This window comes from Xyrauchen texanus, chromosome 15, assembly GCF_025860055.1.
Source record: "Xyrauchen texanus isolate HMW12.3.18 chromosome 15, RBS_HiC_50CHRs, whole genome shotgun sequence".
In the NCBI taxonomy this organism is placed as follows: Eukaryota; Metazoa; Chordata; class Actinopteri; order Cypriniformes; family Catostomidae; genus Xyrauchen; species Xyrauchen texanus.
Genome location: NC_068290.1, coordinates 9,208,700 through 9,235,715, shown reverse-complemented (window position 1 = coordinate 9,235,715; position 27,016 = coordinate 9,208,700). Strand labels below are relative to the sequence as shown.

The window sequence follows — 27,016 nt, the reverse complement described above, 5'->3', positions numbered from 1 at the left end:
CTCTGAGCACTCTGCCAGGAATGTTGTCTGGTCCAGCAGCCTTCCGTGGGTTGACTCTACGTAGAGTTTTCCTCACATCTGCCGTGGTAAGACAGAGCACCTGGTCGTTGGGAGGAGGGGTGGACCTCGCCATCACGTCGTTCTGCACTTCAAACCGAGCGTAGAAGTCGTTCAGCGCATCTGGAAGGGAGGCATCTTTGTCACAGGCAACTGATGTTGTCCTGTAGTTGGTGATGGCCTGGATGCCCTGCCACATGCGCCGCGTGTCACCGCTGTCCTGGAAGTGACTGTGGATTCTCTGGGCGTGTGCGCGCTTTGCCTCTCTGATTGCCCGTGACAGTTTGGCCCTAGCTGTTCTTAGGGCTGCCTTATCGCCTGCTCTGAAGGCGGAGTCTCGGGACCTCAGCAGCGTGCGCACCTCCGCAGTCATCCACGGCTTCTGGTTGGAGCGTGTGGTGATGGTCTTGGAGAAAGTGACATCATCAATGCACTTGCTGATGTAGCTGGTCACTGATGATGTGTATTCCTCCAAGTTGGTAGAATCGCCATATGTTGCAGCCTCCCTGAACATGTGCCAGTCAGTACACTCAAAACAGTCCTGAAGAGCAGAGATGGCTCCTGCTGGCCAGGTTTTCACCTGCTTCTGAAGTGGTTTTGTGCGTCTGACGAGCGGTCTGTATGCTGGAATTAACATAACAGAGATGTGGTCTGAGTAGCCGAGGTGGGGCGGGGCTCCGCCCGGTGCAGCGCCTGGGATGTTTGTGTAAACAAGATCAAGCGCGTTCGCCCCTCTCGTTGCAAAGTCCACATACTGATGGAATTTAGGGAGCACTGTCTTGAGATTTGCATGGTTGAAATCTCCGGCGACAATAAACAGTCCGTCGGGGTGAGCGTTCTGCAGTTCGCTCATAGCCCCATACAGTTCACAGAGCGCTTCCTTAGCATTAGCGCTGGGGGGAATGTAAACTCCGGTTATGCAAACATTGGTGAATTCCCGTGGTAGATAAAAAGGTCTGCATCTAACAGTCACAAGCTCCAACAGCGATGAACAGTAACTAGAGACTAGCATAGAGTTCTTGCACCATTCCGTGTTGATGTAAACACACAAGCCACCACCGCGAGTCTTACCGCAGAGAGCTGTATTTCTGTCGGCATGAAACGAGGCGAGCCCGTCTAGCTGAATGGCGGCATCCGGAACTCTGTCGCTGAGCCACGTCTCCGTGAAAACAAAGACGCAGCAGTCTCTAAACTCACGCTGCATAGCCTGCTGGAGTCGGATATAGTCCAGTTTATTGTCCAGGGAGCAAACATTTGAGAGCAGGATAGACGGGAGAGCCGGCCGGCTAGGGTTTGTTTTTAGCCTAGCATGGACCCCCGCCCTCTTTCCGCGCTTCCGCTTTCTCGCACACCGCTTACGACGTCTTCTCCCCCGGCCACCGGCATCAGGCGACGCCGAGGGCTGGAGGCCTGGTCTCCGCAGCAAGCCGAGTACGCGTAGCGCCTCCTGCAGGTCATCATGCAACTTGGTTTTTGCATGAGTCTTATATTTGAGTAGTGTCTGGCGATGGTAGACACGAACACTGGTTGCTCCGATGTCCATGTGTTGCAAATGTCGGGCTTTTTTAACAAAAATAGCACCATTGTGGATCCGGAGTGGCCGCTGCGTGCTACCGCGTGCGTGCTACCGCGCCGCCATCTTGGATAAAACACACCATAACGAATAGAGCAGAATGCAGGTGTCTTGAGACGCACGTTTATTAGTTCAAGAAGTTATTTTTAACTAGACACAGCATCTAAAAATGCAGCGCTCCTGTGAGAGATGCTAAAAGCACAGTGAAATGTGATGCAGTTGTCAAAAGACATGTTTACATTGAAAACGATTGAAAAACAGCACAAGTGTTTTTGTGAGAGACCGCTCCAAATGATTCAGTGAGAGAGCGGTCTGAACGAATCATACTGAAATACAAATTCGAGCCTGCTTGGCCAATTCACTGAAAAGAACCGACTCAAAATAATTATTCATTTGCAAATTGGGCATTGCTAGTTCTTTTAAACAGCCAACAGAAATATGGGACACATTTCATTATTGGTGAAATATTCTGAGAGTAAATCTCTCTTGTGGAGTGGTGGTGGCGTAGTGGGCTAAAGCACATAACTGATAATCAGAAGGTTGCTGGTTCGAGCCCCACAGCCACCACCATTGTGTCCTTGAGCAAGGCACTTAACTCCATGTTGCTCCGGGGGATTGTCCCTCTAATAATTGCACTGTAAGTCGCTTTGGATAAAAGCGTCTGCCAAATGCATAAATATAAATCTATTTATTTCTCAGTTAAGTCAGAGTGCTCATGTACGCACAGTGTGTATGGCCGTACAGCTGCAGGTGCCACTGGATATACTGATATATCGGCCAGGCTGATTAATCTGCCAATATTTGGCCATTTTCCGATTATCGCATCGGCCGATAGCCTTGCTCGCTTGGCCAATTAACAAGAGTGTTAACTTTCACTTGTCACTTTCAAAATCTTTAAAATCTATTTGTCAGTGGATAGTCAACGCCATCTGTTTTTAAGGCTCTTTCTTTTCAAGTTTATACAAATTTGAGGAAATATTCCATTAATGAAGTGTTTTTTTCCCTTTAGAAATTGTGTACATCTGATTTGCTGTTGTTAAATTGTATTATGTTTATCTGCATTTATATCGATATCGCCATCATGCTCTCTAGATATTGGTATTGGCCATTGAAAAACCCATATCAGTTGACCATTAGCCGGGACTTCACAATAAATGGGCAATAATTGAAGCGGTGATGTAAGTGTATTGACAGTGTATGAAATGTAAAATAATGTTCGGAGGCTCTGAAATGCACATGCAGTTATATTCGACCTGACAAAACAAGTTTCGAGCTTAATTATCTTGGTTAAGTTTATTGGTTAATTATCTTACTACTCACTGATTGAGTAGTAGAAGCAGCTTTGGGAGCAACTTTGCAGACACCAAAAACCATAGTCTGTGGTTGCCTACTTTTGAAAAGCACCAGCCGCAACTGTTTTATTTTTATTTTTTCTTTATCCCCACCAAGAAATATATATAAAAACAAAAAATGATTATGCTTTTTTGGGATTGTTTTGTCAGACCAGGTCACTGTTTCATTACTGTTCCTTTCAGACAGAACTGTTCCTGATTGTGCAGCCACATTCATTCTCATAGTTAATGGGCTGCTCTTACTTCCTCATTACCCCATCAGAGAGAATGAAAGTTTTCATCAGGGCTAATCAGCATGGCACCTTCTCACCACATATTCAAACAGAGCCTGAGGTGGAGGGGCTGCTGGGTATATAACAACTGAGCTATCATTAACCATCTCAACTGCACGCTGACACCCTAAATGAGATGTTTCTTCACTTACTTGTCACAGCACGCATTGTCGCATGGCTTTAAATGAGGTCAAACCTGTGTGAAGAAAAATTTCCTTCATGTATGGATTCAGCTGTCCATTTCAAATGAGGCAAATAAGAAAAGTGACAGAACTGAGACCTCTCTCTCTCTCTCTCTCTCTCTCTCTCTCTCTCTCTCGTCTGTCTTTGAACACCTGTGTAGAAGCAGAGAGATGTTAACAAAGAGGCGGTAGAAAAAAATATTTTTCAGGGAGGAAGATGAAAGGATGGAGGGAAAAGAGATGGAAAGTGTGGCAATCGCAACTCAATGACTGTTTCCAGAAAAATATAGTCTGTGTTCAGATTAGTATACAGGTATACTACATTTACTATTTCTGGAGCATATCGTATGCATACACTGCACAGTACAGTATATACATTTTCAGTATGCACAGAATCAAGGGCATCATATATTTATTTTGAAGGTGCACCAGTGGCAGTCCTGGTTTACTTGGTACCTTAATTTGAGAAATTCTTTATAAACTTAGTAGTTATTTATTCAGAGTTAAGATGTTTTAGTCTAGTGGTATTTTATTTATTTTTTTTTTCATTTGTGAAAGGGTTTAAATCCCAACCTAACATCTACACAAAACTGCAACTGAACTTAACAGCCAGTGATCACCATGCATTTTTGTTTGGAAAATAGCAAATAGCATTTTAATAATAAATAATTTTGTGTTCAAGAAAAAAGCTATAAGGGTGGGTGGATGATTTCAGTTTAAAGCAAATCATTTGCAGAAGTTGTGATTTAGTTGGACTGACAAAATGTAGACACTTGAATTGCATGATTTCTGCCACAGCACTTTTTTCCAACAATAATTATGCAATTAAATGGTCAAAGATACACTCGTTTTGGAAGTTGAATTCAAAATCATAAAAAAAATAAAAAATAAAAAAAATCTGAAGAGGCTCTCACACGCAACATCATGCGGTTATGTGACAACAATGTAGCACACTACCATATAAATGTTGAATTAATGCCTACTGGTTTACTATTTAAAAAAATATATAATATGCAGTGTGCATTGCGTAATGCTTATTAATTAATAAGTTAGTATTTCATTCCGAACACAGCTATGGAGTTTTTACCAATAGACACACACTTAGTGAAGATAATTACTCCATGCAAAGGGAATATTTTAATTAATTAAGAGATAGTGAGGCAATATGCTGCAAGAAAAATTGCAAATACTGCTGGGAGAAATTTAAAAATTCAAGTTTTGATTGTGTAAATTAATTATGGTAAAAGAGAGCTCCCAAATGCGAAACAGATGTTCTGCCAAAGTCCATCAGATTGAATCAACAGAGGAAAAACCACTGAGAAGACATTACATGGGCACACACAGAGGGGTGGTGGAACCTGCAACGTACAGCGAAAGGATGTTTACGTCACATGACTGGAAGTTTGCAATCATCTGTGTCCTGATGATCCATGTCTAGAGGCATAACTCTGTCAGCATGCCATGTTTATGCTCATGCTTCATGAATATTGATATAATTTCTTAAATGTCACTAGAGTTTAGGAGTGGCACATCATAATATGCCACAGCTCCACTTAAGGCGGGGGCATACACGGTGCAATTGTTCGGCTGTCTTGGTTTTTCCAGTCAGGAGAGATCATGTGGAAATCGTTGGTGCTCGTGTGGTCATGGCTCGCATCGTGTGAGAGGAATTACAAGTGGGGCCAAGTGGCTTATGAGCAGCTTAAAAAATGTGGCCACTGTTGGCTTGAAGTGTGTGCAGTTGAACGAGCCAATTTGACGATCTACCTGAAGTTGATCAATCAGTAAAAGGTGTAACAACTCAAACGATCAATGAAAACTCTGCACTTCAAACAAATCGTTTGCCATACAGGTTGCGCTAGAAAACAATCTTTATCACTCTGATGGACAGAGTTTTAAATTTCCATCATGGACTATATTTATTCATCCTACTTGCATTCATTTCAGTTCTAGGGCTTCATTTAGGGGGGTATAGCATCTGTTATAATTGTATAGTGGATGTGTGATTGATTTTTTAACTCCTGAAGCGAGTGTCTGGTGACACCAAGGACTTCTAGGTTGAAAGTTCTACCTGTCAATCAAACGCTGCACTAAAACAAGATTTTGTAACTTTTCTATGTGCAGCTTTAAAGCACATTTACATGCTCACGACCTCCCGAGTGTCAGAACTCACATCATGTATGCCTGGCTTTAAGCAAATACCAAAGGAAAAATAAGTTAGACAGAAATGTGCCCAGAGGCGTTTCCGGCATTGAAGGACATCCGGGGCTTAGCCCAGACTATTTTATGCAAATACAGGGATCACTCTAAGAGTTTTTCTCTCTTGTCTCACTCGCTAGAGACTTTAGTAGAACATAATATGAACTGTTGTGTATATATTACATTTTAAGTCAACAAAACAACTGTCCTAGAGAGTTCAGTCAATCTCTTTTTATCTGCTCCTGTTGCTCTCCCTTCTCATCAAGTGTTGCTGTTTTTTCTCTCTCCTTCCACCAGAACGCTACGCGAGAGATAAAAGGTGTTTAATGTTAACATTAGTTTAACATTATGTACACACACACACACACATACACACACTCTCTCTCTCAACACACACACATTCAACATACAACATTCACTATTCACCTCTTGCTGTCTATCTGGTGTCCTTATCATTACTTGTTATATTTCACTCTCTCATCACTTGCTGTTGTTTCTCTCTCTCTCATCACTTTCTGTTGTTTCTCTCTCTCTCTCATCACTTTCTGTTGTTTCTCTCTCTCTCTCATCACTTTCTGTTGTTTCTCTCTCTCTCTCATCACTTGGAAAGCCCCTCAAATAACAATTAAATATATAATGATTAAATAATTATAAATAGTTCTATTTAAATATTTATATATATATATATATATATATATATATATATATATATATATATATATATATAAAAATAATACAGAAAATGTAAGTCCAGTTGGCACATCAACTCGGGGCCGGGTGTGGTCTCCATGTTGTCCTCCTCTTTGGAGGGACACCCCCCAGCTTGGACCATATATTTGGCCCCAAGCCGAACTATTTCGTTCCTTTTTGGGGAGAACAATAGAGAGAAGGCCACGGCTGGGCCAGCCAGTCCTTATACTTCTGAGCAGTTAGCCGTTCTCCTAGGTGCAGGGGACCGCTTCATGCCTGCCAGTGTGCTGGGGTAGTTAAGCGACGGCTTGCTGCGCTGGCTACGAGGCACACAGTGGTCTGCCCGTCTCGCACCGTCAGTCTGCGTAACTCGGTTCAGCTCTTGTGCCATTTTCCATTGGAACCCCTAGTGTCAACTCATCAACACAACGTCGAGTGAGTGACAGATAGGGAACGTCTCGGTTACTGATGTAACCTCCATTCCTTGATGGAGGGAACGAGATGTTGTGTCCCTCCTGCCACAACACTGAACCAACTGCTGAAAGCGCCGGGTCTTTGGCTCGGCTCCTCAGTGCGTTACCTGATGTGTGTTTGCAGCGTCACTCCTTTTATACCCGTATGTCCGGGGGAGTGGCATGCAAATTCCACACGTCAATTTCGATTGGCCTTTTCTCAAGATCAGAGATGTCTGGGCTCCGCAGGAGCGACCCCTAGTGTCAACTCATCGACACAATGTCTCGTTCCCTCCATCAGGGAACGGAGGTTACATCAGTAACAGAGACGTTCTCAAGTCAAAGTCAAGTCAAGTCATTTTCTTCATTTAGTCAAGCAAGTCACAAGTCCTTAAATTTGCAACTCGAGTCAGACTCGCGTCAAGTCATGTAACTTGAGTCCCCCTCTGCTTATCAGCATCTCACAGCATAAGCATAAGGTATACATACAACTGCATTTAATAATAAACACTGTTGTACCACCGGTATTTTGAAAGCTTGAGTCTGTGGCTGTGTCTCGTTTCAAAGGCTGCATGCAAGGTATGTATACGTCCTTTGAAGGCTGCAGTATACTGAGCGTCCTCCTTTAAACAAGTCTCATTTAAATGAGATGGTCTTCGTAGGACAAATGGAAATGGAACGTAACATGGTTGCTATGGCAGCACGCCACTCTTTAACAAGCGCGAGCGCTTCGAGTGAAATGGTAACAAAGTCCCTTTGGAAGGGAATTTATGATGTAAATTTTGGGAGAGTTATAATGATGTAAAGAGCAAATTTTTCATCTTATATTTTATTTTAATTATATATTAATATAATTATACATATGATATAATATATGAAGCAAAGAATTGTGGGTTGTGAGTGCCTACGTCCTCCGAATTCCCGTGAAAGAAGGTCGCATTCGAAGGCTGCATTTGAAGTGTCCTACTCGCTTATCTGAAACGAGACAGCCTCGATGATGCATGCGGCCGACAAATGTGACCTCCGGATGATGCATCCTTCCAGAGGAGACACAGCCTGTGAAAGTACCATGGCACCGGTATAGGATACTGTGCAACACTAAGTTAACGTAGAGCCATCTATTGAAGCATTTCTTTTCTCGATTTACTTTAACCAAAGATTTCAGAATATGGACTGGCTAAATCTTTCGTTTTTATAATTTTACACACTTCTGTTAACAGCCATGTTCTTTGCAATAAACAATAGCTACAACAAGGTGCTCCTTAGTTTATATTGATTCATTGCGCTCTCTTGTGGATGTAGGAGTCAATGTCAATTTAAAAGTCAGATGTCTTGAGCTTTTCATCCCTAACTGAAATTGTCTTTAAAATTTGAATATAATTTTCTCAGCCCTATTGACAGCCCTACTGTAACATACAGCGCCTCATGGCTTTTTTTGCATTAATACACCAAACATCAATATGTAAAAATGTTGCCTGATTGCACTGATGTCATAATATGTCATTGTGATGCAAGAATAACTAGGATTACATCACTAAATCTTGCAGCTACAGATACACAGTAGCAGTAAAAGTTTTTTGATCTGTCTGAAGGAAATCTAGATTGCACGCTTAAGGCAATATGGAGATGCTTTATACTTACTAAATAGAGGAGTGCTATCGGCGCCTTTGATTGGCATTCTGGGTTGATGAAATAACAGCTCCACCTGCCAGTCATTCAGATGTGCAACTGAATGCTGTTGGTGACAGTCACACTCTCACCTTCAGTTCTGCCTTTTACCTTCTTATTGCCGAGAGCTGACAGGCAGGGCACTGGGATCTGACATGCTGGTCATTGTAACTGTGTGCAATGTAACTTTGGACCTTTTTTTTTTCTTTTTTTGCTCAGATTGTGTTTATTTTCAGTGAAATGGAGATGGTTATGTCAGTTCAATGGGAGCACAAATTATGACATTTTGAAATGTAAAGGTTTTTATCTTGTCTTAGTGCCAAAACCTTTAAAATGATATTTCTACGATGAATGCGGAATGTTGGTTGCTCCTTAAAATGAATTCCCATTTTTTTTTAAATGACCAATTATTTGTGATTATTGGACAAGGATTTGAAAAAATTATTAGTAACACTTTACAATAAGGTTCTATTTGTTAACGTTAGATAATATATATTGAGTTCATTTTAAATTACTAATGTTAACTTATACAACTTTTAATGTAAAAAAATTATTAGTAGGAATTAGCATTGATAAAAATAAGTAAATGCTGTAAAAGTATTTTTCATAGCTAGTTTATGTTAACTATTTTCTTAACTAATGTTAAGAAATATCTTATTGTAGTTACCAAATACTTTTATAGAGACTGCACTCATGAACAGCAATTTCTAGCCAATGAAATAAGTTGTACCAGAGCATAACTGAAAATATTTATATTAGCTATAGAAATTTCCATTACTTTTTAAGATTTTATTAATATCCATTAATTTTCAGGCCTGGAAAACACAATTTTCAAGTTTTTCATGACTGTGGGAACCCTAAAAACAATTATGAATATAATTTATATAATTTTATAATAACAAAATACTAATTTGTATGTATATTTTATCAAATCCTCTTGGAAGTTTGATATTTTAAGAAATTTTATAAAAAATAAACTTGTTCTGTGACAAAACCTATTTCATATTTTTATTAATAAATTACATATTTATTAATAAAAATATCAATAATTGTTGGACATGGATATGTTAACTATAAGGCCTGTTAATATGGGAAGCAAAAAAGATTTGGTGTGAAACAGGCCTAATTGATCTTATTCACAGTAGCACCATCTTTATTTTTAGACAGGAAAGACAACGAGACAGTAAGGGATAAACTTACATGCTCCTCAATGTGTAATACTGTTGTTTAAAGTGTTTTGGATCACTCTGCTGACAAAAAATCTTTCCAAGAAATTTCAGTATACAAAAAAAAAATAAAACCTTAGATTTGATCTAGGAGCTTTATTTACATGCCATTGAAGAGACTGTAAGTCTATCCCTCACAACCTCATTTTCATTCACGACAAAAATCAAATATGCTGCTATTGTGAATAAGGTCCCTAAAGTTGATAGTTATTAATGGAAGAAAATGAAATCATGGAGAAGTGAAGAGGACAGTGAATAAGTAAAGAGGCTGATACCATGAATTTACATGAACTGTTACGTTATACCACAGCTGCTCAGCACCAAAAAGCGAAAGCTTTTCTCAATGGAGCTGCCATGCATAAATGTCCTTTCAGCGTATTTCCAAGGGCACAAAATGGAAATGACCCGAGAGACTGAGTGCATTAAAGGCCTTTCACCCATGAGCCCATGGGCCCATCGTGTCAGCAGTTAGTGTGCTGGAGTGCATCCTGTTTAAATTGTTTGCAACCATTGCTCTCTTTTTAATGGTCGCTCATCCTTCGAGCAGCTGCAGCGTGGCAGTGTTCTAATCGCGGGCAGTGTCAGCAGCAGGTCTTCACTCTCTCTGACTCATTCACAATTTAAAAGCTTGTTTAGGCCCACAAGTGCTGCTGTCTCCTGTACTTACACTCATTCAAGAGCCACCAGCTAAACAAACAAACACTAATCTTTGCCAAGGGTCAATAAAGAGCTATAGCTGAATGTGAGATTTCAAAACAGAACACTATCAACAGACGTTACTGTAAATTATACTGTATATTAATACAGTTATTCGCTTTCAAAGGATTCCTGAAGATCGTATGCAGAACTACTAATGTAACATAAACCACAATAGGTGGGGCACGTTGTAACAAGACCACATAACAGCTTAAAATCCCCCTCTAACAACTGTATCTGATGTCATTAAAAAGCCTAGAAGATAAGCTAAATAAGCTTTATGTCAATAAAAGCTATTTATTAACTTTGTCATATATAATATAGCAATAATTTTGACACTTGACAATAAATACACAACAAAGCAACAGCATTGATTGAAATAATGCATGGATTGATGACAACTCACACACACACACACACACACACACACACACACACATTAAGGGGAATTATGTAAATTACATATCCGACTGCATGGAACTGCATATCGTTTTTTGTAATTGGGGCACACTGTAACGCAGTGTTACAACGTGCCTCGTCGGCGCAACTGGGATTTAAACCTGGCTGGTCACTTCTGCTGGCTATCTGAGAATTAAAAGACTATGTAAGATGCTAACTAAAAGACTGGAGATTAAAATGATACCAAGATTGTTTCATTTTAAATACTAAAAACTGAGAGGAAAATTTGAATGTGAATGTGAATTTTCACTTTTGCTACTTTGAAATGAACTTTTGGCAATATCTTCCTAATACATTTTTATCTATACAGTGTTGATATGGCAACAAGTAAACAAATTAAGTTTCGTCTTACCAGCATGTGTGGGAACGTTTAAACCACATGTGTTACATCTAGCCCTGCATTAGTATGTGCCCCGCTCTCCCCTAATGTCTCAAAAATTTTATTGATGTAAATTGTTGCCTTAGAACCCACCAGTCAATGGAAACAATTGTCACAATGGCAAAATTCATGACCAAATTGTTTTAAATTCAGGACAGTAATATTGCTCATATCGCACAAATTAAAGATTGTAAATGAATAACTGTCTGTGCAGCTCAAGTATGAGGAAAGATGACGAATTTGAAGGAAAACAGTAGTTACGTATATTAACAATTATATTTAGATATATAATATTGTCATTTTTCTTTACACCCTTCTTAGGTAAGCACTGCTAACCTTGCTTATATAGACAGCATGTCCTTGATTTCTGAGTACATTAACTTTTTAACCAACATGAGGATTTCCCATGTAATCATGTTGAAATCATTTGGTAGGTAACTGGCTGACTGTACATTATCCCTTACACATAATCGCTTGATTTTAAAGCAGTTGCGATGAAAAAGCAGAAGGCCAAGTTTATTTTAACGCAATACAGCTATTTCTGTCATTTTCTTTTCCTAATCCAGTGACCTCTAAGACAGTATTTGTAGTAATCTCTTCTCACAGTGCTGGATGAATGAGGGATATTCATGATAGCGAGATACAGTACAGACAGAATTTAATTAACACTGTCATACTTCAGTTTAAGGTTTGATAATGCTCCTAGTTAGAAAGTGAGAGATAAGAGGGAGACTATCAGAGTGGGATATTCCACTCAAATTAGATTTAGTGCAAAAAAAAAACCTCAAGGATATAATTTTTAAGTCATGTGGGCACACAATACAATAGCATGTTCAGCTGACATTTTCAGATAAATGAGTCCGGCTTATAATAGCATTGAATACTAAGGAAATGGGTTAAGAGGTGTGAAGAGAAATGCAATTATTTCGTTTTTGTCAACACTACAATAAATCACATTGCTCTTGTTGGTTGGATTAGAAATGCAAATCTGCTTCAGGCAGCTTGAAGAGAGGCTATGGAGAAACTAAATATCACTGACATTTGTCTCTTTAAAAGACGTTTTAAATGGTAATTGGGGGTTAATAGAAACAGCTCACTTCTTGAGCTGCATAAAAAAAACTTTTCTTTGAAAATGTCTTTGATTTATTAGCTCTATTATTTACAACTACACACTAAAAAAGATCAGTAGTAATCAAATTGGATGGGACAGTTTTTTGGCTAGGGGGCATTTGAAATTGGAAAATTGTAGAGAGAATGATGGAACGAGCTCAACCAGCGGCCCTCACGGAATACATAAAAATGAAATTTGGTGTTCACCCAAAATGAAACTCCTGTCATCATTTACTCACCCTAATGTCTTTCAAAACCTGGATTACTTTCTTTCTTCCATGGAACACAAAATGAGTTATTTATTCACCTTTTCCGCACTTCCGTGTTTGTCTCTTAACTTCTGTTTTTTTTAAGCTAGTCGAGTTGATGGTGTTAGTCTACACCACCCCTTTACTACATGAAAATGCTAGTGAGGTGTTTTTCTGTGTCTGTAAATGTTTTTCAACACCCACAAAGGTAGGTAGATCACATTCAGACAGCAATGGCACACTGCATTTTTTCATGATACAAGTGTTAAATTATTATACGTGTAATTCTGCTTAATTTTTAGGTTTCAATTTCTTAATAATTTGTGTTAAAATGTGTAGCTGGTATGAAATTTCAAACAGTGACAGCTTGTATTATTTCACATGCAAGTTCATGACATTAAAGGAAATTATATTTGTACTTTTTAAAATGGATTTATTTCCTTACATTTTTAAATGCTTAAATGTGATTAAAATAGTTGCAAACGGAATTAAAAATAAAACATACACTTTCACATGTATTTGTGTGTGTGTGTGTGTGTGTGTGTGTGTGTGTGTGTGTGTGTGTGTGTGTGTGTGTGTGTGTGTGTGTGTGTGTGTGTGTGTGTGTGTGTGTGTGTGTGTGTGTGTGTGTGTGTGTGTGTGTGTGTGTGTGTGTGTGTGTGTGTGTGTGTGAATATAATAGCACCCTTCCCCCGACCCGGTTTAACGCTCAAAATATCTGCTCACCTTAACAAAAATATGATGGGTGTATGACATGAGAAGATGGTCAGAGGTGTTGTACAGAGATATTTGTAATGACTTTGTGTTGTCTCTCTGAGTTTCATGAGAACTGAGGCATATTAGTACATCCACAGCTTGAAGGTATGAAGGTAGGATCTTGTATATTTATGAATGAAGTATTTTTGTGTTAAAATTTCCCCCATCTGCTTCCAGTCGAAATGACATCCCCCTGAACACATTAAAATAACTTTTAGCAACTCTATAACCTGTAAATCCACTTTGCTGAGTATTACACTTTGACATCAACACCATAGACATCTATATAGAAAACGCTAGACCAGACCTTCAAAGACAAAATATTAAAGATGGCTGTGCACTAGTTTCTATGGCGCAAAAGCTGAATAGCCTGCTGTCTTGAATGCCAAACCTGCTGTTTTCCATATAATGAAAATGAATGGAGACCACGGCTGTTAAGCAGAATTTTCAAGGTAAGATTTTCAGTGAATAACAACATAAGATTCAAATTTTAATACATTTGACTAATTTTGTTATGAATTTATGTCCTTTTTGGAGCTTGACAGCCGTTTGTCATCCACAGGAATAACAGAATATACATTTTTGGGTGAATTATCCCATTTAACAACAAACAGTGGAGCTAAATAGAAGGAAATGTTCTTCAACTGTTCCTTATAGTGGGATTTCCAATAGGACTAAAGACGTCCTTTGAAAACAGAACTGAAACAGTCGCAAAATTACGTTTTACAGTGTGATTTTCTTCAAAGACACGCTCTCATACTCAAAGAGCATGGTGAGTTAATATATGAATGGCTAATGAGGAGTGAGAGTAGATGGAGTGGTGAGAACTGTCTCCCGCTGGTGAACTGGCAAAGCCTTCATAAACTGACAGGAAGATTTCTCAGTGAACATGTCTCATGCTTCTCTCTCTCCCTCTCTCACACATGCATATGCATATATTTACACAGTATATACGTATGTACAGTACTGTGAAAAATTCTTAGGCACATAAGATGCTTCACAAAACATTTGTCTTAAGATGGTTATTTATATTTTCAGCCTTTGTGTGTCAATAGGAAATATACATTTTAGACTCCCAAACATTTCTTTTGCAAATAGAATAGAAGAGAATAGAATAGAAGAAAAGGGAGCCCTCCAACAGATGGCATGGTCCCCACTGAGCCCCCCCACTGAACATCGAGTCAGTCTGGGATTACAACATACTATCTGCCAACAACCAAGTAAAACTGTACCTAGGAGAATTGGTGCTGTTTTGAAGGCAAAGGTGGTCACACCAAATATGTGGGAAGAGTGACGTGTTCCAATGGTAATGGAATGTGTGACAAAACATGTGCGAGCAGGGTGCAAATTTAATATTCGCCAAGCACCAAATGTGAGTAAAAATGGTAAGAACAGTATTCTGATGTGCATCATAAAAATATATAATAAGAAGTTTATATATGATGCCATGTGGCAACAAAAATAATATTCAAACATGGAAAATCATGATTTGCCGGTAAGTTTTCACCAAGAAACTGAGACTGGCTCCTCTCATATATGACATACTCTGTTAGTCACAAATATACAATGAAAAACATCAAAATAATCCTATTGTCATAAGACCTTTTTTTTTTTTTTTTTTACATTTTCTTTAATGAAAATTATGCTAAATACAGTTTCATGGCTAAGCGTTCTAAATTCACCTACCATTGGCAGCTGTGGCAGTACGTTAATCTTGGATCCTGAACAATGATACAGTCCACAAAAACAATTAGGAGACCTCATTACCTGGCAATCTTTTCATTTAGTCACACAACTAGAAATTTCATGCTGTTAATTGGAATCACATATGTTAAAACCCATTAAATTCAAACCCACCTCTAGCCACTGGCCGTGGGACTGCATTTTGATGACCACGCATGGATCAGGCTTGGAGAGCGCATCCCTGTCTAAGATGCCTTTGCAGGCTACACGTAGCTCCACTTTGGTCAGGCAGGGGCTGTTGAAGAGGCCCAGAGAATTGGCTGCAGACTCGTAGATGTCACTCATGATTTAGGAGATACTTGTGCTGGAAAGAAAAAAAATGTTTACAAGATAAGAGATTACATATTAAGGCCAATAACTTTCCTCTTTAAAAGCCAAGATAATTTTGTATTCATGTCACAAAACAAATGGCATTAAGCTAAAACAATTTATATGGCTAGTTTATGTAAGAATGCAAAGAAATATTCATATTCATTTTGTTGTTAAATGAAATGAAGATGCTTGGCGGATATCTGCTTGTATTGTAGAATGTGCTATATAACATACCATACATTTTCACTGGGAATGTATTATAAGCCTGTGTGTTTCTGGTGAAACATATGCCTTAGAGACACTCATTTATCAAGCCAATATGTAGGAAAATTCCTAATCAGAACCCCCCACCACCAATCATATAGAGCAGTCTGTGCTAAAAGAAATTACATAGAGTAGGTGTGGGAGAGAGAGAGAGAGAGAGAGAGAGAGAGAGAGAGAGAGAGAGAGATTGAATATAAAGATTGGTATAGAGAAAGTAAAAATAAGGAAATAAAAACTTTGATGTGTATATTTTCTGAATATAATGAGTAGTGGTTGTCCATGCACAACTGACCAATAAAGTGGTTTCCAGTGCATTACTATGCGGTTGCTAAGGTGTTCTGAGTAGTTGCTAGGATGTTGCAGGCCTAAGTGAAAAGAGCCCACCCACAAGTCTCTATGATATTCTGGTCCATAGATATGACTTAGGTCCCTGCTTCAATGTAAGTCTATGTATTTTTTCTCTCACCACTTTTATCCTCCACCAAGCGAAAACTGTACGTCAGGTTGCTTAGAAAAGTAATATCACCACACTCCTCAAAAACATGCACAAATTGAGATATTTAGGGGTTTATTCAAATTCCTAAACTTAAAGGTGCTGTAAGGTATGCAAAAAATGGTCCTACCCCCTGAAAGATATTAACGAAATAAGTGTTGTGAGATATCTCACTTGTCACTGTGACTGCTTTCGACTATTTAATCAGCTAACAAAATTGCATCCGCGGGCTGAGGTCAGTCATTTTGAGTGTTCTCATAGTATTGTAGTTGCAGCAAATGATTGATGCTTAATGCCTTTTTTATGCCATAATGTTCATAACAGTTGTCAGTTGAGGGCGATGTTTTGCTGCTGTTGTTTTTGACAGCCGAATCTGCTCAGTGTCTGTGTCAATAAAGCTCATTTGGTATCTTTGGAGTGCTGGGTTTTGGAAATAGTGTACGTGGCTAATCCAATGGTTCAGTTTGTGGAAATTCCGAAAGGCTAAAATTACTTACAACATTCTGATGACAGAATTGACATTTGTGTGTGAACTATCCCTTTAAGCATGATTAATTGTAAAAGTGATGCTTGCTTTAGCATCTTTATTACTATTCAGTCTGACCTATGAGAGCTGAAATGTGAAAGATAACAACTCAATCAAAGAATACTTCTCAGCTATGGGAAAGTCATCCATCACTCCCACTGTATCCACTGACAGGTGACAGCCTCATACATTATAGGTCAGCAGTGATAATACAGAGATGAGCAGTTCTCTCTCTCTCTCTGTGCAAACTTTGATGCTGATGCCCCTCTCAATACTGTTGGCTGAGGAAAGGGACACACATACGTCAATACTCTTTCATCCTCTGGTTGCTATTTTTGCCACTTGAGTGTTTTCTCTGCCAGTTTCACCTCTATTACTGTCTATGATAATACATTTCACAGAACCTTTTCATACAGGCGCACAATGTTTACAGCAGAAGCACAATCCACAAGACTTGGAGAAATCATCAATGTGATTCCGACAAGCAAATAAATTGAAATAAAGGATGTTGTTTTGAAATGCAAACTGTAAACATTGTAAATAATATTCTAATATATAGAGAAACATACAAATATAGTACATACAAAACAAGTGTTTATGTATGTGCCTTGAGTGCATAAATTAAATGTGCATTTTGGCTTAAAACTCCTCTTACCCATGGTAAAATCACAGTTTTTACAAAATCATGGATTTAATTTTTAGCCATTAATCTTTTATAAAATACCACCATTTTATAAAAGAAAATGGCTATATAAAAGCTGTGATATGATAATAATGTTATAATGATATGATAAAAGCAATATGATAAAAGTACCAATGTTTAATAAACAGTTACATTGATTATTAAAAATATTCTGAATAAAAAATATTTACATTCACATTTATTCATTTCATTTCAAATATTTCAAATTCATTTCAAATATTCTGACAGTGATGATGCGTTACCACATGTGTTAAGGTTCTATTTGTTAACATAAGTTATTGCATTATGTATCATGAACAAACAATGAACAATGTATTTTTGCACATGGCACTGCACAGCCAGTAGGGGGGGGGAAGAGATTAGACGAGTATTTTTCTTATTTAAATGTTTTTTTTTTCCTGTCATAAAAATACTGTATATTATATAGTAAACATGTGAACAAATGAGTTTTATCTGCAGTACTGTTTTTGTTTTATTTATTTTTTATAGCTGTAAAAAAAAATAAATAGTTTTTACAAATAATACCAGCATTCCGGTTTGCCTTTGCACTGTTTGACATCTCAGACATTGTGTGTGTGTGTGTTGAACTTGGCTGTGTGCATCGGATAATCGCGCTCGATCAGCATATTTTCACAGTGAGTATACAAGTTTTAAACTGTTATCGTGGTGCTTTTGTGATAGTTTGGCTGTAAGTTTCAGAAAACAAATGTATTATATGCCTGAAAAGACTATTTGAGTTGCTGTTTGGTGGATGAAAACCGCATCTGCACCTAATCAGCAGACGTGGCTGCGTGCATGGGAAGATTGTGTTTAGGTATGATGGCTGTGCATATACAAGCTGTGAACTGTTATCGTGTACTTTGGTGACAATTTGTTACATAAAATAAACATATTATGTGCTTAAAAAGACTCTTTGAGTAGCTGTTTGTTTGACGAATGACAACCGATACTAATTTAAACAAATGGCAGCACACATCAGAGGAAGATCACATTTAATGTTTGACTGTGCATAGAAGGGCTTTAAACTTTTTAGCGTGGAACTTTGGTGACAAGTTGGATGTATGTATATAGAGTATACTTATTCTGTGGTTTAAAAGACTGTATGAGTTGAAACATCACTCTTTTTCATATCTGAATGAATTTTACACTTAAATCACTTTTCTGACACTACACTCAAAGCACTTTTAAATAGAGAACAGGGGACTCTAGTCAGCCACCACCAGTACATCTTTATATGATTATAAATTGAAGTGTTTTATCTGCTATTAATGTTTGAATTTTCAATTTAAGAGGTTGAATTCCTGATATTGCTGACATGAGTTCAAAAGAAGACTTTATTATTTTTATACTATATTGTCCAGCCTCAGTTACTACAATAGCATGTCTATGCAATGCACACAATAACACGTGAATTAAAAACATAAAATGAGGATTCAATAATGATGGGGATAAATAAGTGTGGCAGCAGGGGCGCTTGACCATGCCCCTGCTGCCACAATAAGCAATATAACAATTACAAGAAGTACATTTCAGAAGTCATACATATTACAAATGTCACAGTAACTTCAACATACATTGTAGATACATCGCGATTGATTAACACACGAGTAATGTTCGAGTCATAATAGCGTGACAAGCAATATAAGCTTTTTTTTCTCCCATTTTCTCCCCAATTTGGGATGGCCAATTCCCAATGTGCTCTAAGTCATCGTGGTGGCGTAGTGACTTGCCTCCGTGTCTGAGACCATCAATCCACGCATCTTATCATGTGGCTTGTTGAGCGCGTTACATAGCAATTGTGGAGGCTTCACGCTATTCTCCGACCACAAGGAGGTTACCCCATGTGACCTGGCTGGATTCATTCAACACACCCTGGATTCGAACTCAGGACTCCAGGGGTGGTATTCAGTGTCTTTGCTCACTGAGCTACCCAGGCCCCCCATTTGTTAATTTTTCCATGTCTTCAGAATTGATATGATAGGTATGGGTGAGAAACAGATCAATATTTAAGTCCTTTTTTACAATAAATCTCCACTTAAGTGGTGATTGTGGAGATTTATAGTAAAAAAGAACTTAAATATTGATCTGTTTCTAACCCAAAGTGATTGCATCACTTCAGAAGATATATATTAAACCACTGGAGTCATTTGGATTACTTTTATGCTGTCTTTATGTGAGTTTTGGAGCTTGAAAGGTCTGGTCACCATTCACTTGCACTATATGGCCTACAGAAATGAAATATTCTAATAATCTTCATCTGTGTTGTGCAGAAGAAAGAAAGTCATGCACAAATCACTGTAAAAACTGATTTTAAGGTTGAGTTGTATCAACTAGCTTGTTTGAGTTGACAACTAAAATATTATGCCAACTTAACCTAAGTTTTGATTCTATTAAATTGTCCTTAAGTTTGATTTATCAATCGTATTTGCCATTTCAACTTACTTAACAAAGTTGACTGAAAAAGATTTGCCAACTCCCAGCATGCATTGCAGCATGAATAAATAATTAGGTAAGTGTTGTAGGCTTATTTTTTTTTTGCAATTTGTGGACCTTATTTGTGCTGTTTTGTCATAAATATTAGTTAATAGTTGTGTGATGTTAATAGCTTATTTTTATTTTATTTAACAGTTTTTGTTGAGTGTCACCATTACTGAGCTTTGTATTGAAAACTGCCTCTCGTACAAACTATTAAATGTCCAGCCTTTGCTTGTGTTCATAAAGTTCTTTATTTAACTAAAACATCAAAACTTTAGGTGTTGTAATGGATCCTGAGTAGCCTTGTGTGTTACAATTAGTGATGGGCATTCCGGCTCTATTCAGTGAGCCGGTCCTTTCGGCTCATCTCACCAAAAAGAGACGGCTCTTTAAAAAAAATATGTTTTGTATTTTTTTCAAGACAAACATTTTGCCATAGTTTGACTATAATTGGTGTTAAAATAATAATTAAATTATTTAAATTATTACATTAAATCATACTCTACCTACCTTAACCACAATGTATTTAAAAATGCATTTGTTTGTTATGAAAAAGAATGCTAAACATTTGCATTTGAAGTATAACTTTACGGGGTTCGCAGGCCTTTTCTGCATATCGCTGCGCGTTTTGTGGTCCGTTCTGTATAACGCGGTGGCTCATTTTAGCTTATGGCCCATTCGGCCCGTTTCGCAGCCAACTCACCGGCCCGCTCGTTTCTCCTGATAGCCAGTCTGCCCCTGATCGGCCCCAAAGTGCGTCGGCCCACCATAAATATGCCCGGTAGCCTACGCCAGATTACCAGTCCAGCCCTGATTTAAAGTATAATTTTTTAATTAAAGTCCATATAAATGTAGCAATTCAAAACTAATACAATCTGAACAACATAATAAATTGGCTCCGATCCACCCTTCCTCAAGCATCTTTGGTTCATTGGTTGACACTGCGTGTCTGATTGACAGGAACATAAGGTGAGGCTGTTAGTCTGAGCAGACAGTCAGAACGAATGTGTGTGCGCTTGAGCATTTAGGCCTATATTATTTTATTTCTTTTTTCATTCTTTGAATTTGTTAATTCTATTCATTTAAATCTTTTGATTATTCATATCTTAATTGTTTTATATCTTTATAAATAGATTCGGCTCTTCTGATATACGAGCCAGCTCCCAACGTTCACTTACAAGAGCCTTCTCTTAGAGCCGACTCGTTCGCGAACAACCCATCACTGTCACAATATTTCAGTTATTTGAACAAAACCTGTTAAATACAGATAATTAAAAATAAACAGTTCTGTCAATGGATTATTTATTTGTCTCGACAAAACTTCTTAAGATGAACGAACTTTATATTTTTTGTTAATGTAACTTGACTGAGTCAAAGCAAAAAGACAACTAGCTTAAGTTAAGTTGAGTGAACATATTTTTTTTACAGTGTAAAATATAGAAGTTTTACCCAGCATTCTACACAAGAACATGCACAAACAAAGGCAGAAAGATTTTACCTCAACTGAAGGCTTTAACCAAAGATGTCCCCTTCATCAGGCCACAGGAAACCTACTCCATTGTTGATTGCCTCATTCCTCACTGCACTCTAACTGTACAATTGGAAGCTCAGAGCCATCAAATCAAACTCCAATAAAGTCTAATAGCAGAAGTCATTTGTTTTATTGGTTCCCTATGAATTTATTTAGCCAACATGAAATGACAATTATTTTCCTTAATAAATGTCCCTTTATTACTTCTTACTGTGCACGATTAATCAATGCACATTATTCTAAAGGGGAAAAAAGTTAGTTTTTCATACCCTTTCATGCAAAATGCAATAACTTTGGCCTAGTGTTTAGCCCAAATTGACACATTGAGTGAGTTTGAATATTGCTTATGACATTTCCCGATACCCCTTCTTTGTCCCTGTCCTTTTACTGGCATTTCTTTCTTTTATCTTCCCCCTGAATATTCTGTTTCTATTCTGGGGGGAACGCGAAGCGATCATCTGTGTTCTGCAACTGCTTTGGGGTCTTTGAATAACATATAACGTGCGAGTAAGGGCAGCAGGTTGACTTTCTGGTACCCCCCTACTGCGTCTGCTTTTAGGGAGCAGCGGTACTGTATATGAGTATATTTTTTCTTTACTTCACTGGCAGAAGTATGAAGTGAAAAAATACACTTATATACAAAATACACTTATTCAAGGTACATTCTCTTAAAGCAAGTCTAAATATCTTATATGTTGCTTTTCAAGTAAATGTATCTTGTTTTAAGGATTTTTTAGATAATTTAAATGGAAAAGAAGACAAAAACTCTTGATTATAATAGGATTTTTTTGCAGTGAATTTATTACTGAATTAAACTTAAAGAAAAAAAAGTTTTTTTCCATTGTAATTTAGTGAATGTCATTTAGAGGTATTTTTAAAAGATTATTTTTCTTCTTTATTGTTAGTAAGCACGTTTAATACTACATTTTAAGTTGAGGCACAAGCTGAATAGTCCATTAAGAGCTAACAAATAATCGTAGCAATAATCGACTGAATAGTCGAATAATCATTCTAATAATCATTAGATTAGTCGATAATCAAAACAATCTTTAGTTGCAGCCATAGTGTACAGTCATCTGGTCCTTATTATCAAATAAACCCCTTCAGGGTGATACAAGTTCTGATCACAAGTTAATTTTGCAGTAATGATCATCTGACTGTAGATTATCCCCCTGTGTATTATATACAAATCCAATACAATACCTTATGTTGGTACTTCAAAGATGTATACTTATTATCTGAAGACAACAAGAATAAAGGCATTGGAAGTTGGTTTCCCTAATGACCACTAACACATGCTGGGAATACATGCTGTGTTGAAACTCTCTTTCTATATGCTGTAAAGTGTCAGTCTCAAGAGAACAGTCACACAGGTGGAGTGCAGAGCTGGAGCTGACGGGGCAGCACTTCTGTGATGGACTTGTAAATAAGTCTCCTCCACTGCTGGTGGGAGTGAAGGAGAATTAGAGGAACTCTCTGTGACAGCATGTAATCATAGATCCATCCTTGTTCTTTTAATAACTCTGTTTTCCATAACTAGTGGAAGTGTCTGTCACCTATACAGTTTCCTGCTTGTTAGAGCAACTGAAGATACACATGCTCAATCATGTTCCATGTGTATATAAGGTAATAATCTTTTGAATTAATAGTATTAACATAATATGCAATGTTTTAGAGCAGAGCAAAACTAAGAACATATTAAAAATGTATATTCACTAAAGCAATATCTATGGCTTTTTTCAGATTGATCACAATGTGAATTCAGCAACAGTAGGTCAAAAGTTAGGCTGCTGAAATCGGTCAAAATTTACAGAAATTTAGATCACTGCCCCCAGTGGCCAAAACAGGAAGTGTTGTTGACTGTATGGCCATGGGTAAAATGCCTACAAGGTGACACCATAATTGAATTGGATTTTTAGTAGAGGTCGACCGATATATCGGTTTTACCTATTAAAATAGTTGCATTTTTTAACTATTGGGGGAAAAAACGCCACCGATTGTTTAAAATATTTTTTTGTTTTGTTTGTTTGTTTGTTTAATTCCGATGTGTTTGAGTTCGCCTCCATGTTGCTTCCATGCCGCTGACTGGAGGCGGTGGAGTCATGTGACCACATCCGGTATTTTTTTATTGGGAAATTAGTAACCGGATTAAAAAATGAACCGGATTAAAATGAAATAACAGCCATTGGAAAATTACGTCGGTTAGAGGTTCTGAATTTCGGTTAATCGTCCAGCCCTATAGCACACGTTATTATTACAGATAGACATGGTATAATAAGAACTGGAGAACAACATTAACAAAACAATGGAGAGGATGCTAACATTAGCAGTTCAAATGGTTAGAACAATATTACAAAGCAAAGGATGGAAACTGTTTACTTTTCATCTTAATTCGACATTTTCAATAAAAAGAAATGATACTTATAATCCAAAAAAGTTTAAAAGTTTTTTCTTTTCGGGCAGTTGAGGGCATTCACCTTGTTACTGTCAGGTTGTAAACATAAACACTGGATATATATATACATTAATCATCAGTAGTAAAACATATTTTCATGTTAATTCCAACCTTATTTTTTGCTTTTTCAATCAGCCAATTGCTTTCTTCAAAAGACAAAGCGTGAGTGCAGAACATTTCAGGAATGCATGCGTGCACAGTAAAGTATAACGTATTCCAAACTTTTGTCGGTTCTGACAAAATAAACTTCTGTACAAGATTCCCATAACATTATATTTCTGTGCAAAAGAAACGTCAGAGCATGGTAAAATATATAAATATAATATTCACGAGAGGGCACATTGTTATATAAAATATATGTGTTCATGTGAGGGCACATGGATGTATAATATATATAATGCCATTCTAAAATTACATTTAAAAAAGATGACTTAAGTTGATTTTATTTTTATTCCCTTTTCTCTCTCTCTTTCTTGTACATCATTCATATATTTCATATGGCAATAAAATATTTATATATATTTTGTCAGTAATGATGAAGCATACAGTCACTATTTGGTTTGATGGCAAATTCTTTGAAGAAGGTACCAGTGTGGGAGTACTTCGCCAGAATAAGCACAACGTAAAATCTGTTACAAAATAATCAACATGGGGCAGATTACTTTTTATAAAATACAGTACTATTTTACATTGAGTGGAAAGTTTTCATTCATACTATAAATTTGAAACACTATCAGCCAATTATTCTACTATCGGCACGTTAGGGTTAGGTAAGTTTTTGGTATCTACAAAACCCACTATCAGTCAACCTAAAAAATTTTTTTAGTAATACAGTCACCAAGAATGCATATTTTATAAACCAAAACGTGAAACAGTCAGTGTCAATGTCATTTTAGAGCGGAAAATCAACCTCTGAACCATTGTTTTTGGAAACATGATTACTTCTTGGTTCCCATGGGATTAGAATCCAAGTCTTGGAGGTTGAGCCAGAGGGAAAGTTGATCATGTTGATTCAATGAAATTTTTTTTACTTTTCAGTAATTCAGCAGTAGGGTTGATTTTTGTGCAAATGAACTTTGGTGTAGTGGTCTAATGCACATAACTGGTAAACTGGCAATCAGACGTTTGCTGGTTTGATCCCCACAGCCACCACCATTGTGTCCTTGAGCAAGGCACTTAACTCCAGGTTGCTCTGGCGGGATTGTCCCGGTAATAAGTGCACTGTAAGTTGCTTTGGATAAAAGTGTTTGCCAAATGCATAAATGTATCATGTTGGCTTTATAGACCTTTTTATGTTTCATTGCTTTATAAGATTTATATCATTTTCATGAATCTATCAGGCCTGGAAATCACATTTTCACTTTCAGGTTTTCAATGACTGTGGAAACCTTGGACTAAGAAGCAGTGCTTGAAAACTGGAAAAATGTGGTTTCTTTGGAATCCACCAAGAAATCCCTCAATTTCAAGTCCTGAATCCCTCCATTGCCCCCAGTTCTCCATTCGCTTTGGCAGAACCACAGCACTATCATCTCAAACCGCTTTACCTCATGGCTCTGATCCCCCTAAGCTTCCCACAAAAAGCCCACCAACAGAAGCTCACTGCATAGGTATTCAGTTTTCATTTGTAAGGTCAGGAGCAAATAAACTCCATGAAAATCATTTTAGCTCTTAAGAATATTAGCAAAACTCAGAAAGATTTCGGAATTAGCTAACCTGTACCCAAAGAACTTAAGCCATTTAGCAGATGTAGTTACACAAAGCAATGTAAAAAGTGCTTTCAAGACAAGTTACAAACAAACAAACAAAAATAATGTCGAAAGTTCTAGCTTGGTAATAGCTATGCAGGAAGTCGATTCGGATCATTGCTGAAGTTGAATTGTTGTTCAATTTGACAGGTAATGTCTACATCCTGCCTTTTATTCTGTCATGTGTTACTAATAAATATGTTTCCTCAAGAAACTGCTATAAATCTTGGTTTTATGACAGATATACTCTACTTGCACATTCAAAATCATCTTCAGTGTAAACAAAAGGCAGCTATTGCCTGCCAAAACTTTTCCTTGTACCCTTATGGCATACAGATTGTTTCCACGGTGGGCTGTCAGCATATACATTCCATCTCCCCCAAGACTCCAAAAGGTTCTTCTTGCAGAGCTCCTGAAGACTGCATGACTACCATTATAATATACAATGCTCTGAATATATCTGACACACACATTTAATGCTGAAACATTCTTTGCAATCCAATGCTGTCTTTACTCCATTTTCGCTTCAGGACTTGCTTTTTAATACTTTATACACTCTAAAAAAAAAAAAACAACAGCCCAACCACTTCAGCATAAGCAATTTAAACCATTAATGACCAAAATAAAAACTGCATATTGTCAAACAGGGAAATAATATAGTAGCATAACATTACACTTGACAAAGTTTTGATTGTTGAGGAAATAACCCATCCAGGAGGTAAGTATAGAGGGTTCGAAATTAAAAAGTCAATTTTCTGTCTGATTGAAATTTGGCCAGAACATATCAAAGCAATTGACTACTGGCACAACTGTTTCCGCTTTCTATGTCGTACAGCTCAGGCATTTCCGGGTACATCGCTCAGCGCACCTACATGCAGAGATTTATTACATGCAGAAATCTGCCTCCAAATATATTTCTTCCGAACACTCATTTTAAGTGGAGATATGGGAACTAGGCAACTTTGGCACATTGTAAACACATATTCGCATTACAGTACGTGCGAGTTGTCCATTAATCTCATATATCAATATTTCCTTTATCAGTACAGCATATTATTGGTCTATGTAGTACATATGTGTCAGATGGACACTTTTGGAGTGTCTTGTTTTTTTAAAAGCATAAAAAACACATTTTCATGACTCTGTTTCAAGTTAAATCTAGGGCTGATAATCAATTTAAAAACAAATTACACCACATGCTGATTCTTTAATCGAAATGAATCACATATATAAATATTTTCTGAGAATTGCTCAGAAAATTAAAATAATTAAATATACAGTACTGTGCAGAAATCTTAGGCATATAAGATGTTTCACAAAATAATTTGCCTTAAGATGGTTATTTATATTTTCAGCTTTAGTGTGTCAATAGGAAATATAAATGTTAGACTCCCAAACATTAATTTTGCAAATAGAAATGATTAGAATAGAAGAACAGGGAGCCCTACAA

At 37.4% G+C, this 27,016-nt stretch overlaps 1 protein-coding gene across 1 annotated transcript in view; it reads right to left on the bottom strand.

Annotated features, from left to right (window-relative positions):
* cpne4a (copine IVa) overlaps window positions 1–27,016 on the bottom strand; it is a 111,276-nt gene that overhangs the window by 71,663 nt on the left and 12,597 nt on the right. Inside the window, exon 2 of the mRNA XM_052143894.1 lies at window positions 15,177–15,366. Coding sequence (XP_051999854.1) covers window positions 15,177–15,347 — 171 coding nt within the window. The 5' untranslated portion in view covers window positions 15,348–15,366. The remainder of the gene's footprint in view (window positions 1–15,176; window positions 15,367–27,016) is intronic.